General features: G+C 41.0%; 1 protein-coding gene across 1 annotated transcript in view; it reads left to right on the forward strand.

The window, feature by feature from the left end:
- LOC137524388 (uncharacterized) overlaps positions 1 to 15,116 on the forward strand; it is a 173,901-nt gene that overhangs the window by 100,793 nt on the left and 57,992 nt on the right. Inside the window, exons 34-35 of the mRNA XM_068244164.1 lie at positions 8,157 to 8,278; positions 10,946 to 11,104. Coding sequence (XP_068100265.1) covers positions 8,157 to 8,278; positions 10,946 to 11,104 — 281 coding nt within the window. The remainder of the gene's footprint in view (positions 1 to 8,156; positions 8,279 to 10,945; positions 11,105 to 15,116) is intronic.

A 15,116-nucleotide genomic window follows, 5' to 3' on the forward strand; every position in this document is an offset into this window, starting at 1 on the left:
TGGCTAACTATACTGAAGCCACTCACACCTAACTACACTATACCTGGCTAACTGTACTGAAGCCAACCACACCTAACTACACTATACCTGGCTAACTATACTGAAGCCACCCCCACCTAACTACACTATACCTGGCTAACTATCCTGAAGCCACCTACACCTAACTACACTATGCCTGGCTAACTATCCTGAAGGGACCTACACTTAACTACACGATACCTGGCTAACTATCCTGAAGCCACCCACACCTAACTACACTATACCTGGCTAACTATACTGAAGCTACCCACACCTAACTACACTATACCTGGCTAACTATACTGAAGCCACCCACACCTAACTACACTATACCTGGCTAACAATCCTGAAGCCACTCACACCTAACTACACTATACCTGGCTAACTATCTTGAAGGCACCACACCTAACTACACTATACCTGGCTAACTATACTGAAGCCACCCACACCTAACTATACTATACCGGGCTAAGTATACTGAAGCCACCCACACCTAACTACACTATACCTGGCTAACTACACTGATGCCACCTACACCTAACTACACTATGCTTGGCTAACTATCCTGAAGGGACCTACACCTAACTACACTATACCTGGCTAACTATCCTGAAGGCACCACACCTAACTACACTATACCTGGCTAACTATACTGAAGCCACCTACACCTAACTACACTATACCTGGCTAACTATCCTGAAGGCACCACACCTAACTACACTATACCTGGCTAACTATACTGAAGCCACCTACACCTAACTACACTATGCCTGGCTAACTATCCTGAAGGGACCTACACCTAACTACACTATACCTGGCTAACTATCCTGAAGCCACCACACCTAACTACACTATACCTGGCTAACTATACTGAAGCCACCCACACCTAACTACACTATACCTGGCTAACTATCCTGAAGCCACCCACACCTAACTACACTATACCTGGCTAACTATCCTGAAGCCACCCACACCTAACTACACTATACCTGGCTAACTATACTGAAGCCACCCACACCTAACTACACTATACCTGGCTAACTATACTGAAGCCACCCACACCTAACTACACTATACCTGGCTAACTATCCTGAAGGCACCACACCTAGCTACACTATACCTGGCTAACTATACTGAAGCCACTCACACCTAACTACACTATACCTGGCTAACTGTACTGAAGCCAACCACACCTAACTACACTATACCTGGCTAACTATACTGAAGCCACCCCCACCTAACTACACTATACCTGGCTAACTATCCTGAAGCCACCTACACCTAACTACACTATGCCTGGCTAACTATCCTGAAGGGACCTACACTTAACTACACGATACCTGGCTAACTATCCTGAAGCCACCCACACCTAACTACACTATACCTGGCTAACTATACTGAAGCTACCCACACCTAACTACACTATACCTGGCTAACTATACTGAAGCCACCCACACCTAACTACACTATACCTGGCTAACTATCCTGAAGCCACTCACACCTAACTACACTATACCTGGCTAACTATCTTGAAGGCACCACACCTAACTACACTATACCTGGCTAACTATACTGAAGCCACCCACACCTAACTATACTATACCGGGCTAAGTATACTGAAGCCACCCACACCTAACTACACTATACCTGGCTAACTACACTGATGCCACCTACACCTAACTACACTATGCTTGGCTAACTATCCTGAAGGGACCTACACCTAACTACACTATACCTGGCTAACTATCCTGAAGGCACCACACCTAACTACACTATACCTGGCTAACTATACTGAAGCCACCTACACCTAACTACACTATACCTGGCTAACTATCCTGAAGGCACCACACCTAACTACACTATACCTGGCTAACTATACTGAAGCCACCCACACCTAACTACAGTGACGAAACCTGGCTAACTATCCTGAAGCCACCCACACCTAACTACACTATACCTGGCTAACTATTCTGAAGCCACCCACACCTAACTACACTATACCTGGCTAACTATACTGAAGCCACCCACACCTAACTACACTATACCTGGCTAACTGTACTGAAGCCACCTACACCTAACTACACTATGCCTGGCTAACTATCCTGAAGGGGCCTACACCTAACTACCCTATACCTGGCTAACTATCCTGAAGCCACCACACCTAACTACACTATACCTGGCTAACTATACTGAAGCCACCCACACCTAACTACACTATACCTGGCTAACTATCCTGAAGCCACCCACACCTAACTACACTATACCTGGCTAACTATCCTGAAGCCACCCACACCTAACTACACTATACCTGGCTAACTATACTGAAGCCACCCACACCTAACTACACTATACCTGGCTAACTATACTGAAGCCACCCACACCTAACTACACTATACCTGGCTAACTATCCTGAAGCCACCTACACTTAACTACACTATGCCTGGCTAACTATCCTGAAGGGACCTACACCTAACTACACGATACCTGGCTAACTATCCTTAAGCCACCCACACCTAACTACACTATACCTGGCTAACTATACTGAAGCCACCCACACCTAACTACACTATACCTGGCTAACTATACTGAAGCCACCCACACCTAACTACACTATACCTGGCTAACTATCCTGAAGCCACTCACACCTAACTACACTATACCTGGCTAACTATCCTGAAGGCACCACACCTAACTACACTATACCTGGCTAACTATACTGAAGCCACCCACACCTAACTATACTATACCGAGCTAAGTATACTGAAGCCACCCACACCTAACTACACTATACCTGGCTAACTATACTGAAGCCACCTACACCTAACTACACTATGCTTGGCTAACTATCCTGAAGGGACCTACACCTAACTACACTATACCTGGCTAACTATCCTGAAGGCACCACACCTAACTTCACTATACCTGGCTAACTATACTGAAGCCACCTACACCTAACTACACTATACCTGGCTAACTATCCTGAAGGCACCACACCTAACTACACTATACCTGGCTAACTATACTGAAGCCACCCACACCTAACTACAGTGACGAAACCTGGCTAACTATCCTGAAGCCACCCACACCTAACTACACTATACCTGGCTAACTATTCTGAAGCCACCCACACCTACCTTCACTATACCTGGCTAACTATACTGAAGCCACCCACACCTAACTACACCATACCTGGCTAACTATACTGAAGCCACCCACACCTAACTACACTATACCTGGCTAACTATCCTGAAGCCACCCACACCTAGCTACACTATACCTTGCTAACTATACTGAAGCCACCCACACCTAACTACACTATACCTGGCTAACTATACTGAAGGCCCTTACACCTAGCTATCTGTACTGAAAGCCCCTATACCTAACTATACTCTACCTGGCTACCTATACTGAAGGCCCCTATACCTATCTACCTATACTGAAGACACGTATATCTGCTACCTAAATGTTGGTAGATCTCCTGGACTCGGCAAATTTTAAAGTAGCTCGTGAGCCGAAAAAGTGTGGGCACCACTGGTGTACACCAATACACAAAATACATAGTTAGTGACAAAATACAAAATCGATACAAAATACTGAATTGGTAATTACAGTGATAAAAGTAACATTATGAATAAAATGTATAATGAACTCCAAGACACAAAAGGGGAGAGAGCCCTGCCCTTGCAAGCTTACAATCTAAAGGAATAACAATTATTATTACATGCCCTTCTTGATCTTGCAACCCCAGCTGGGACACCTTCCCATGGACTAACTCAGACTTGAGTGGCTGGGTCTCTGTAAAATTACATGATCATGCATCTTATACCGTTTTCATGGATACCTTGTGCTATGTTGTATGTTGTAGGACCATTTGCTACGTCTGTGTCTGTCACACCTTGTTTACATTGTATGTATCCCTATTTATAGTCCGGTGCTTCGTAATATGGTGGAGCTTTATAAATACAATAAATACATAAATAAATAATAATAATAATTACTAAATCATATTACTGACTAGTTCTCTTTAAAATAAGCAGAGTCCATTCAAGCTTGAAAAAAAAAAGCTAAAATGGCTGCAGGAACAAATGGTTGTTTGCCCCTGAGTCTGACTGTGTACAGCTGCACCCCCACACCTCAACAATTTTTAGGCACAAATGTGGTCCTAAAGAGGGTCATTAACCACTTAAGGACTGCTGTGTTAAACCCCCCTAGTGACCAGGCCATTTTTTACTAATTGGGCCACTGCAGCTTTAAGGCCTAGCTACAGGGCTGCACAGCTCAGAAGACAAGTGATTCTTCCCCCCCCCCCCTTTCTCCCCACCACCAGAGCTCTCTGTTGGTGGGGTCTGATCGCTCCCCAGTTGTTGTTTTTTTATATAAATATTTATTTTATTAATTTTTGAATAAATGTACCTGTTTTTTTAAGTTATTTTATACTCCCCTCTCCCTCCCCCCGCTAGCCAATCAGCGTGATCGTCTGTCACAGGCTTCAGCCTATGACAGCCGATCACTTCCCTGCCTACAGAGGGGACAGCTGCGATTGCAGCGCTGTACAGGGTTATTTGACGGCGGTTTCTCCGTCTAACAGTCTCCGAGCTGCGATCGCCGCTGGGAGACTGAAGGCGGAGTGGAGCTCCACCCTCCAAGTGGATATGTGCTCGCATCAGCGCGCGCGATCTTCTGCTAGCCCCATTCCTAGCAATTCAAGCCAATCGGCGTGGAGTGGTCCTGGGGCTGCCGCCAGGTTCATGCCAATTGGCGTGGAGCAGTCGGCAAGTAGTTAATTAAATTAACGGCATGTAAGGCAAGTAGTGCAATGGACACACGGCATCAAATTATGTGACAGTTACACTAGTTAAAACTGCCAAAGAAACAACCTATTTAATGCCTGGTACACACGATGCAGTTTTCCCGTCAGATAGATTCAATTTACCCATCAGTCATCCAATCTGCTTCTGATTGAGAAAGTGATTGATTTTGTGCAGTACTGATCTCAAAATTGATCCCTTTAATGATCGGATGCAGTTCGAAAATGCTGGAAATTATTGAACAATGGGAAATTTCCTGTCAATCTGGCGTGGAAATTGTACAGTGTGCACCCGACCCAGCCTCACAGTTTACCAATACACTGCTAAAAAGCCCTTACTGCAAAAATATGGCTGCACTACAGTACACTACACTACACTGCACTCTCACTCTCTCTCTCTCTTTCTCTCTCTCTATATATATATACATATACAGTATACATACTTATACTGTATATATATATATATATATATATATATATATATATATATATATATATATATATATATATATATATACAGTGGTGTGAAAAACTATTTGCCCCCTTCCTGATTTCTTATTCTTTTGCATGTTTGTCACACTTAAATGTTTCTGCTCATCAAAAATCGTTAACTATTAGTCAAAGATAACATAATTGAACACAAAATGCAGTTTTAAATGATGGTTTTTATTATTTAGTGAGGAAAAAACTCAAAACCTACATGGCCCTGTGTGAAAAAGTGATTGCCCCCCTTGTTAAAAAATAACTTAACTGTGGTTTATCACACCCGAGTTCAATTTCTGTAGTCACCCCCAGGCCTGATTACTGCCACACCTGTTTCAATCAAGAAATCACTTAAATAGGAGCTATCTGACACAGAGAAGTAGACCAAAGCACCTCAAAAGCTAGACATCATGCCAAGATACAAAGAAATTCAGGAACAAATGAGAACAAAAGTACTGTAATTGAGATCTATTAGTCTGGTAGGTTATAAAGCCATTTCTAAAGCTTTGGGACTCCAGCGAACCACAGTGAGAGCCATTATCCACAAATGGCAAAAACATGGAACAGTGATGAACCTTCCCAAGAGTGGCTGGCCGACCAAAATTACCCCAAGAGCGCAGAGAAAACTCATCCGAGAGGCCACAAAAGACCCCAGGACAACATCTAAAGAACTGCAGGCCTCACTTGCCTCAATTAAGGTCAGTGTTCACAACTCCACCATAAGAAAGAGACTGGGCAAAAATGGCCTGCATGGCAGATATCCAAGGCGCAAACCACTTTTAAGCAAAAAGAACATTAAGGCTCGTCTCAGTTTTGCTAAAAAAATCTCAATGATTGCCAAGGCTTGTGGGAAAATACCTTGTGGACCGCCGAGACAAAAGTTGAACTTTTTGGAAGGTGCGTGTCCTGGTAAATCTGTCGTAGAAGTAACACAGCATTTCAGCAAAAGAACATCATACCAACAGTAAAATATGGTGGTGGCAGTGTGATGGTCTGGGGTTGTTTTGCTGCTTCAGGACCTGGAAGGCTTGCTGTGATAGATGGAACCATGAATTCTACTGTCTACCAAAAAATCCTGAAGGAGAATGTCCGGCCATCTGTTCGTCAACTCAAGCTGAAGCGATCTTGGGTGCTGCAGCAGGACAATGACCCAAAAGACACCAGCAAATCCACCTCTGAATGGCTGAAGAAAAACAAAATGAAGATTTTGGAGTGGCCTAGTCAAAGCCCTGACCTGAATCCTATTGAGACGTTGTGGCATGACCTTAAAAAGCCAGTTCATGCTAGAAAACCCTCAAATAAAGCTGAATTACAACAATTCTGCAAAGATGAGTGGGCCAAAATTCCTCCAGAGCACTGTAAAAGACTTGTTGCAAGTTATCGCAAACGCTTGATTGCAGTTATTGCTGCTAAGGGTGGCCCAACCAGTTATTAGGTTCAGGGGGCAATTTCTTTTTCACACAGGGCCATGTAGGTTTTGAGTTTTTTTTCACACTAAATAATAAAAACCATCATTTAAAACTGCATTTTGTGTTCAATTATGTTATCTTTAACTAATGGTTAACGGTTTTTGATGAGCAGAAACATTTAAGTGTGACAAACATGCAAAAGAATAAGAAATCAGGAAGGGGGCAAATAGTTTTTCACACCACTGTATAGAGAGAGAGAGAGAGAGAAAGAGAGAAAGAGAAAGAGAGAGAGGAGAGGATCAAAAGGATCTAATAACTTGGTCACCCCCAGAGCCCAGCTCCAAATCTTTGGAGACAGAGCCTTCTGTCATGCTGCCCCTACACTTTGGAGCTCCCTGCCACACCCAGTCAGGACATCTCTATCCCTGGAAGCATTTAAAGAGACTCTGAAGTCTCCAAAAAATGAGGTTTTTACTTTAAAAATATCATTAACATTATTGCCCCTCTTAAATCGCCACATCACCGTGGCTGAAAACACCCTAAATCACCCCAAATTCTCGGGGGGAACATCGTGGGCTCCTTCCGCATAGAGGCAAAGCATTTGGCTGCAGCTCTGCCTCTATGCGTGGCAATCAGCGCGGATCGCAGCCTCTCCCCCGCCCCTCGCAGTCTTCCTTCACTGAGAGGGATGGGGGAGAGGCGGAGATACGCGCTGATTGACGCGCATAGAGGCGGCAGCAAAATCCACGACCACAAAAGTCATGGATTTTGCAGGGTGAGTTAAGGGTGATTTAAGGTGTTTTCAGCCCCAGGGATGCGGCGATTTAAGGGGGGCAATAATGTTAATGAGGTTTTTAAAGTAAAAACCTCATTTTTTGGAGTCTTCAGAGTCTTTTTAAGTCCAAATTGAAAAGTCACCTATTTAGTCTGACATTTAAGAACACCTGACTATTTCCCCTGTAACACAGTCCAGCCTGCAACCCTCTATTTATCTGAGACATATCTACGCGCTTTGAGTCCTATGAAAGGAAAGCACTTTACAAATGTTATTGTATTGTATTGTATTATTGTATAAAGTAGCCAAGCCATGTATGAGCTCTCAGACATACCGCCACTAACACTGATACCAGCTCTGTCTGTATTTCTGCAGCCATTGTAGTCACTTTGGGGTATTTCCCTGAGAGTGTAATCTAGGTAGCTCATTACATAAATCGTGTAACCTGCTTTATTCATGCACAAGCAACATACATATCGCAAGTATAGCAAGAGATACGCTATTTGTGTAACTCACATCATAGATAATATAAAAGCCAGTTAACTTAACGTGTGCTCATTGTGGACGCTGAATTTTACTGATCTTTTGTGAATATATAACCCAAAGTAACTTTGGGATTTACACATCTCCTTGTCTTATTAAAACTTTCTGTGCTCCTTTCTAGGACATGCCTGTCCAACACCGTCTGATAACAGCAGCGCTGCCTGGGTGGAGAGCACATATGGCAAGTTCAGCCAAAACTTCTCAATTCAGGATTTCAAATTGGTTAACGACGACTTCAAAGCAGTAAGGATTCTCGATCCACATATTTTAACTATTTAACTATAGCAGTTTATTATGACTTTGAATGGTCCATTTCCAAGCTGCACACATTTGCAGAAACTTTACATAAAGTTTGCATCAAATTCAACCCCACATTTTTAGCATCTCGTTGACTATTCCTACTTCCAACCTCATTATGTTATTGTTAACGTTCCATTCATAGCTGAGTTTTGCAGCCTGTTTTTTGTTTTGTTTGGTTTTTCTGCTTGTTTGGTGTTTTTTACCTGTATAAGGGCTTGTTCACACCTAGGGCATTTTCACTTTTTTTTAGCGCTGACAATTTTAAAAATCGCCCTAAAAGCACTTGTGCAATGTTTTCCTATGAGAGTGTTCACATATGAGTGGTTTGTTTCCGATCCACTCACCAAAGCGCTGCCTGTACCATTTTCTGAGCGTTTTTGCTCAATGGAAGGTATAGGGAAATCGCAAAGTGCTTGAAAAAGCGCTTTGTATAGAGATTTCCCCAGCGCTTTCATGAATAAATACATTGTATTTATTAAATTCCAGTAAAAGAGTTTACTTCATGACTGACAACAGGAAGTGAAAAAATGAGTTGTCTGCAAAAAACGCTTAGAAAGGTGGTTTTCTACGCGCAAAGCGCAGGGAAAAGCGTGGAAAACACCTCTCAATAAATCGCTCAGCGCTTGCGGTAGTGCTGGCGATTTATGAACAAAGCCTTAGAGCTTGCAATAGTGATGATGGTAATCAGCTAATTACAATTACGCAAAATTGTGCATACATTTTTGCAATTATGCCGATACATAATTACGATTTGTAAGTTCAGCTGATTTTTGTGTAATCATTCGTACTTTTGCATAATTTTTGCGTACATTTTTATAAAAAAAATTTGATTTTAAAAATGCAAAGGAAAAATGTTTTTAAAAATGACAGTTTCAAGCCATTTTTCCTTTGCATTTTTAAAATCGATTTTCTTAAAAATTACAAAGACTTATATCGCACTTTTCTCCTGGCGGACTCAAAGTACCAGAGCTGCAGCCACTAGGACGCGCACTATAGGCAGTAGCAGTGTTAGGGAGACTTGCCTAAGGTCTCCTACTGAATAGGTGCTGGCTTACTGAGCAGGCAGAGCCAAGATTCAAACCCTGGTCTACAGTGTCAGAGCCCTTAACCATTACACTATCCAGCCACTACAAGGTTTTTTTTTTTTTTTTGCCTTTTACCCACTATTTTCCTTAACATATGTAGCAATTTTGTGGCAATAGCATACTTGGGGGCTTTGCTATTTGCCACTAAATTTTGCACAAAATTATGCCAAAATTGCACAAAATTACAAATGATTACAATTACAGACTAAATTAATTATGATTTTTCCCCGAAATTTTGCATTACAATTTTGCATCATAATTGTGAATTACGATGCAAAATTGCGTCAATGTAAAATTTGTGCTCACCACTAGCTTTCATGCTGCTGATAACGTCAACTCTATACACATTAGAGATGGCTCGAATGGTTCACTGGCAGACGGTATCCGGCGAACTTACGCTGTTCGCTTTCTCTGTGAACTGCAAACATATGGCGTGTTCGACCTGCCCCCTATATATCATCATGGAGCCAAAGTTTGACCCCTTACCTCACAGTTAGCAAACCCAACTTTGCGTCAACTTCGTAATTTTTGGTGTGACTTTTAGCATGGACCCCCCCTCTGGCATGCCACAGTCCAGGTGTTAGACCCCTTAAAACAACTTTTCCATCACTTTTGTGGCCAGAAACAGTCTTTGTAGGTTTTAAAATTTGCCAGCCCATTGAAGTCTATGGTGGTTTGCATTTTCGTGAACATTTGCGGAAGTTTGCATTTGCTGTTTGCGAACAGAAAATTATATGTTCACAACATTTCTAATACACATATGGAACAGGGATACTGATAATTCACATCTTTCAACCTGCTGTGTGTATGGTTATTTCAGCTTCTCATCTCAATGTGTTCACAGTCACAACAGAAGCAGCTTCTTATCCATTGTTCATAGAATGGAGAAGCATCAGCCCATCCTACATGTATTTATTGTAAACAGGTGGTGGCCAACGATTCTTATAAGGACCCTGAATATTGTTAAAGTGGAATAAAACTCTGACATAACATTCAATAAAAATGTGTTTTCCTACTTTTAATTACCCATACAGTTATCATACTTGCTTTTGTGCACAAGTTATGTTGTCTGTTTACAAATTACACATTCCCAAAATACAGTGTATCTGCTCTGAGAGCTGCCATTGCATTTTATTTCATAGCTGCTGTATATATATATTGAAATCTACTAGTGATCACTTCTCAGCTGCACACATACTAGAAGCAGAGAGAGCTCAGTTTCAGCACTTTGCTAATGTTTACTAAATGTATCTGACAAAGGAATATAAACAAAAGATAATGTTATCTTATCACCTCTTCTGATGCAGCCAGAAGCTGCCCACTGAAGCAAGGAGCTTTCCACTGAAGAGCAAAGTGCTGTGTTTAACTGTTTGAACGCTGTTCTGCTTAATTTTTTTTCGTGTTAGTAGCTTTTATGCTGTAAATAATCTTTTAGAACAAAGAGGAAATGATGAGTTTCAAACCACTTTCATTTGGATTCTCATTCAGTCACTTGTTGTTTTTTTTTAACTTCTTTTTCCTGCAGGACGAAATCCTGAAAATATGCACAGGCTTTCAGTTGGCAGATGTTGCAATTCTAAATGGAGCATTGAAGACTGAAGAAGCCTTAGTTGTCATTTTGGAGAATGTTGACACCACCGAAAAGCTGTCAGACTTCTTGGACCAGTGTAACTCTCAGTCTCCGGTAGGTTTCCCTCTATTACCTTTTATTTTATTTTATAATTTGTTTCTTCCATATCGTCTGTGTAAATATTGGCGAAGCCCATTAACTGCTTTATGTTTCCAGTAACAGCCCGGCATTGGCGAAGTAGCTTAAAGGGACACTATCGATTAACATGTTTTTTTCCCAACTGAGATAGGAAATGTTTGGGAACTGCTGCTAAGTACTGGTGTATACATTTCACTGCTTATCTATTTTATTACTGTTATATAATTCCTTTCACATTTTTCTGACAGCAGTCTGCTGAAATTCTGACGGCAGACTCAGCCATGAGCGGAGATGGGAATTCCCTTCACAGTGCATCATTAACTCTATGGGCTTTATTCACTCAACCGTGATAACTCATATTACGGGCATTTTTGCACGTGTTTTTGCGTTTCTGCGCGATCGTGAATTTTCACATGCAGACGCGAATTTTCACTTGAAAACGGCCGCATTTGCGCTCGGAAATTTGCAATTGTGAGCTCAAATTTGCGATTGCGCAAATACGCGTGAAAACAGACAGGATATGAGTTATCATGGTTTAGTGACTTAAACCCTATGTGTGCAGAGAGCTCAGTCAGAGACAGGCAGAGCTTTCTCTCACAGAGAGCAGAGGAAATCTATCTTATGTGCAACATAAACATTTGTAATACTGTAGTGTGTGAAACCTGATACCAGTTTTCAAATAATCTGCTTCAATATTACACTGTTTTTAACATGTCAGATTTCAGAGATTCATCTCTGCAAATGAAACATTCCAAACGTACCTAAAATCTACACACAATGGGCTTGATTCACAAAGATGTGACAACTCTTATCACGGTCGTGCTAGCGTTTTGTGCGCACTAAAGCATGCGTAATGTTATCTGCATGAACGCCAATTTGTATGCAAAATCACATCCATTTCTGCACGAAAACAGCCGTGATTTAGCACGCAAATTTGCGTTACGCACGCTATAAAGCTAGCGCGAGTTATCGCGGCTTTGTTAATCAAGCCCAATGAATTACAGCTTTTGCCTCTGATATTTAACATGAATAGTAGGAAAATGTTTACACAGCTACTTAGACATTATTTGTGCATTGTCATTTTTGAATACTTGGGCATTGATAGTGTTCCTTTAACTGCTTGCAGTTTCAGGATGTAGATTCTACATTCTAATTAGTCCTGCAGTAGGTTTCAGGATGTAGAATCTACCTCCTGCATGAAAAATCGCTGATTCGCTGCCCGCCGGCGAGCGTGCACGATCCGCTAGTGCACGTGCATGTTAGAAGTGAAAGATCGTTGCTATCGCTAGCAACAATCATTCGAAAAAGTTTGGCAAAAAAAAAAAAAGATGGTCCCAATAAAATAAAGAGTGTTTTTTTTTTTATCCCCACTTAATTTTTAACCCCAGCCTAGCCTATTAATTAACCCCTGCAATACCTATACCTGTTTATAAACTTTTAATGACTGCCGCCTGTAGCGATCGGATGCAATTGCTAGGGTGAAAGTTTGGGGCCACAATGCTCTACAGATGTATTGCTCTGCCATTGCCTAGCGATGCATCTGTACAGCACTATGGCTCTTGAACAGTCGCCCTAGCGAATGCATCCTATCGCCACAGACGCACATGCTGGGGAAAATGGTCTGCTATGTGCTCAGCTATTAATAAAATATGGCATATGGGGCGAGCGCTTTAATTACAGCACAGGAAGATTTGGGCGCAGCCGGTGCCACCATAGGCTGTAATAGGATTTACGGTTATAGCAGCGCACACAGAGTAACTCCAGTGCCGTCAGAAGACGGAGCTGAAGTTACATTTAAAACACTGTAATTCAGCCTCCAGCAACAGCTGGAAGCTAAATTACTTCATTCCCCACTATACGCGTCGACCTGGAGGGGGATTAGATTTTAGCACGGCCGGGAACTTGTGCAGCAGCAGGATAAGCGATACCAGCTGTATCCTACGCCCAACTCTCACGGCGGCGAATATATATGTATCCCATATGGTGTATCATCATTTTAACCGGGAAGGGCCAAAGAAATTATATTTTTTTTGTGTTTTATAACTGTGGGACGAGTCATTTGAAAATTAGGAAGGGTGAAAAATGATACATTTTCTGCATTTATGCCTAATTTTTACCCAAAAATGACTACAAAATAAAATAGTTTAGGGAAAAAAAATATTACCCAAAGAAAGCCTAGATTGTACTGAAAAAAAGATAGAAAGATAAAAGATATACAGATCCTTCTCAAAAAATTAGCATATTGTGATAAAGTTCATTATTTTCTGTAATGTACTAATAAAAATTAGACTTACATATATTTTAGATTCATTACACACAACTGAAGTAGTTCAAGCCTTTTATTGTTTTAATATTGATGATTTTGGCATACAGCTCATGAAAACCCAAAATTCCTATCTCAAAAAATTTGCATATCATGAAAAGGTTCTCTAAACGAGCTATTAACCTAATCATCTGAATCAACGAATTAACTCTAAACACCTGCAAAAGATTCCTGAGGCTTTTAAAAACTTCCAGGCTGGTTCATTATTCAAAACCGCAATCATGGGTAAGACTGCCGAACTGACTGCCATCATTGACAAATAAATACAATTTATTACATTTAAAATTAACTGTTTACCCCCCACACACTGTTTACCCCCCACACTCCAAAAAAATACCCAAATAAATGTTTTAATGAAAAAAAAATTACAATAAAAAAACAAAAAAAACATAAATAGTTACCTAAGGGTCTGAACTTTTTTTTAATATGCATGTGAAGAGGGAATATTACTACTATTTTTTTCATTATAAACTTGTAAATAGTGATGGACGCAAAACTGAAAAAATGCACCTTTATTTCCAAATAAAATATTGGTGGCATACATTGTGATGTGGACATAATTTGAATGGCTTAATAACCAGGACAAATAGGCAAATAGAATATGTGGGTTTTAATTATTGTAGCATGTATTATTTTAAAGCTATAATGGCCAAAAATGAAGAAAAAATGTTTTTTTTCCATTTTTCCTTAATATTCCCATTAAAATGCATTTAGAAATAAAGAATTCTTAGCAAAATGTGCCACCCAAAGAAAGCCTAATTAGTGGCGGAAAAAAATAGATATAGATCAATTAATTGTGATAAGTAGTAATACAGTTATTGGCGAATGAATGGGAGGTGAAAATTGCTCTGATGCATAAGGTGAAAAGCGACTGAAGGCTGAAGTGGTTAAGTAGATCAAAAAATAGAAGTAAATACTGTTTTTGGGGCCTAAACATCCTCTCAGGAGAGCTCAGCAGATTTTCTGTGTAGAAAGTTCATTGGCCCTCTCCACTTTTCCATTCTTTTGCCCCACTGATTGATCTTTTTTACTCTATTGGCCTTCACTACAAGTTAACTATGTAAAGAAAAGCACTCCCACAATAATTTGTCTTAAGTGGAACTTTAACCCAAGATTGAACTTTCTCACAAAACAGTAGCCATGCCCCCCTTTCCAACGCAAAATTTTTACTGTTTCTCGAATAGATCATCAGGGACATCTGTGTGGCTGATATTGTACTGAAACCCCTCCCACAGTGTGATGTCATGACCATGACCCTGACTGTTTGCTGACTGTGAACCTTGTAGCATTGTGAGAAATAATGGCTGTTTCCAACTGTCAAACAAGCAGATTCTGCCTCTGTGCACAGAACTCTCAGTAAATCTTTCAATTGCAGTATTCAGCCAGCAATTAATTTCCAAAATTAAGGCTAAGCCCAAACTAAACTTAGTTTCTAACCTTGAATCTGTACACTGTCTTTTAGTACAGAAAGCCCCTGTGTTTCCTTTTCCTACATGAGTAACCATTTGCACAAAGCAAGAGCCATGTTAGACCTTAGTTCAACATCGGCACTGAGTGACTGTCAGCTGCATGGACACTCCCAACCTGACAGTCTGTGCTATGATCATAGTGGAGGTGGGTTTGTCTGTGCTCCATATTAAGGAATGCAATGTGAAATAGCATTTG

Source organism: Hyperolius riggenbachi, chromosome 7, assembly GCF_040937935.1.
Source record: "Hyperolius riggenbachi isolate aHypRig1 chromosome 7, aHypRig1.pri, whole genome shotgun sequence".
NCBI lineage: Eukaryota > Metazoa > Chordata > Amphibia > Anura > Hyperoliidae > Hyperolius > Hyperolius riggenbachi.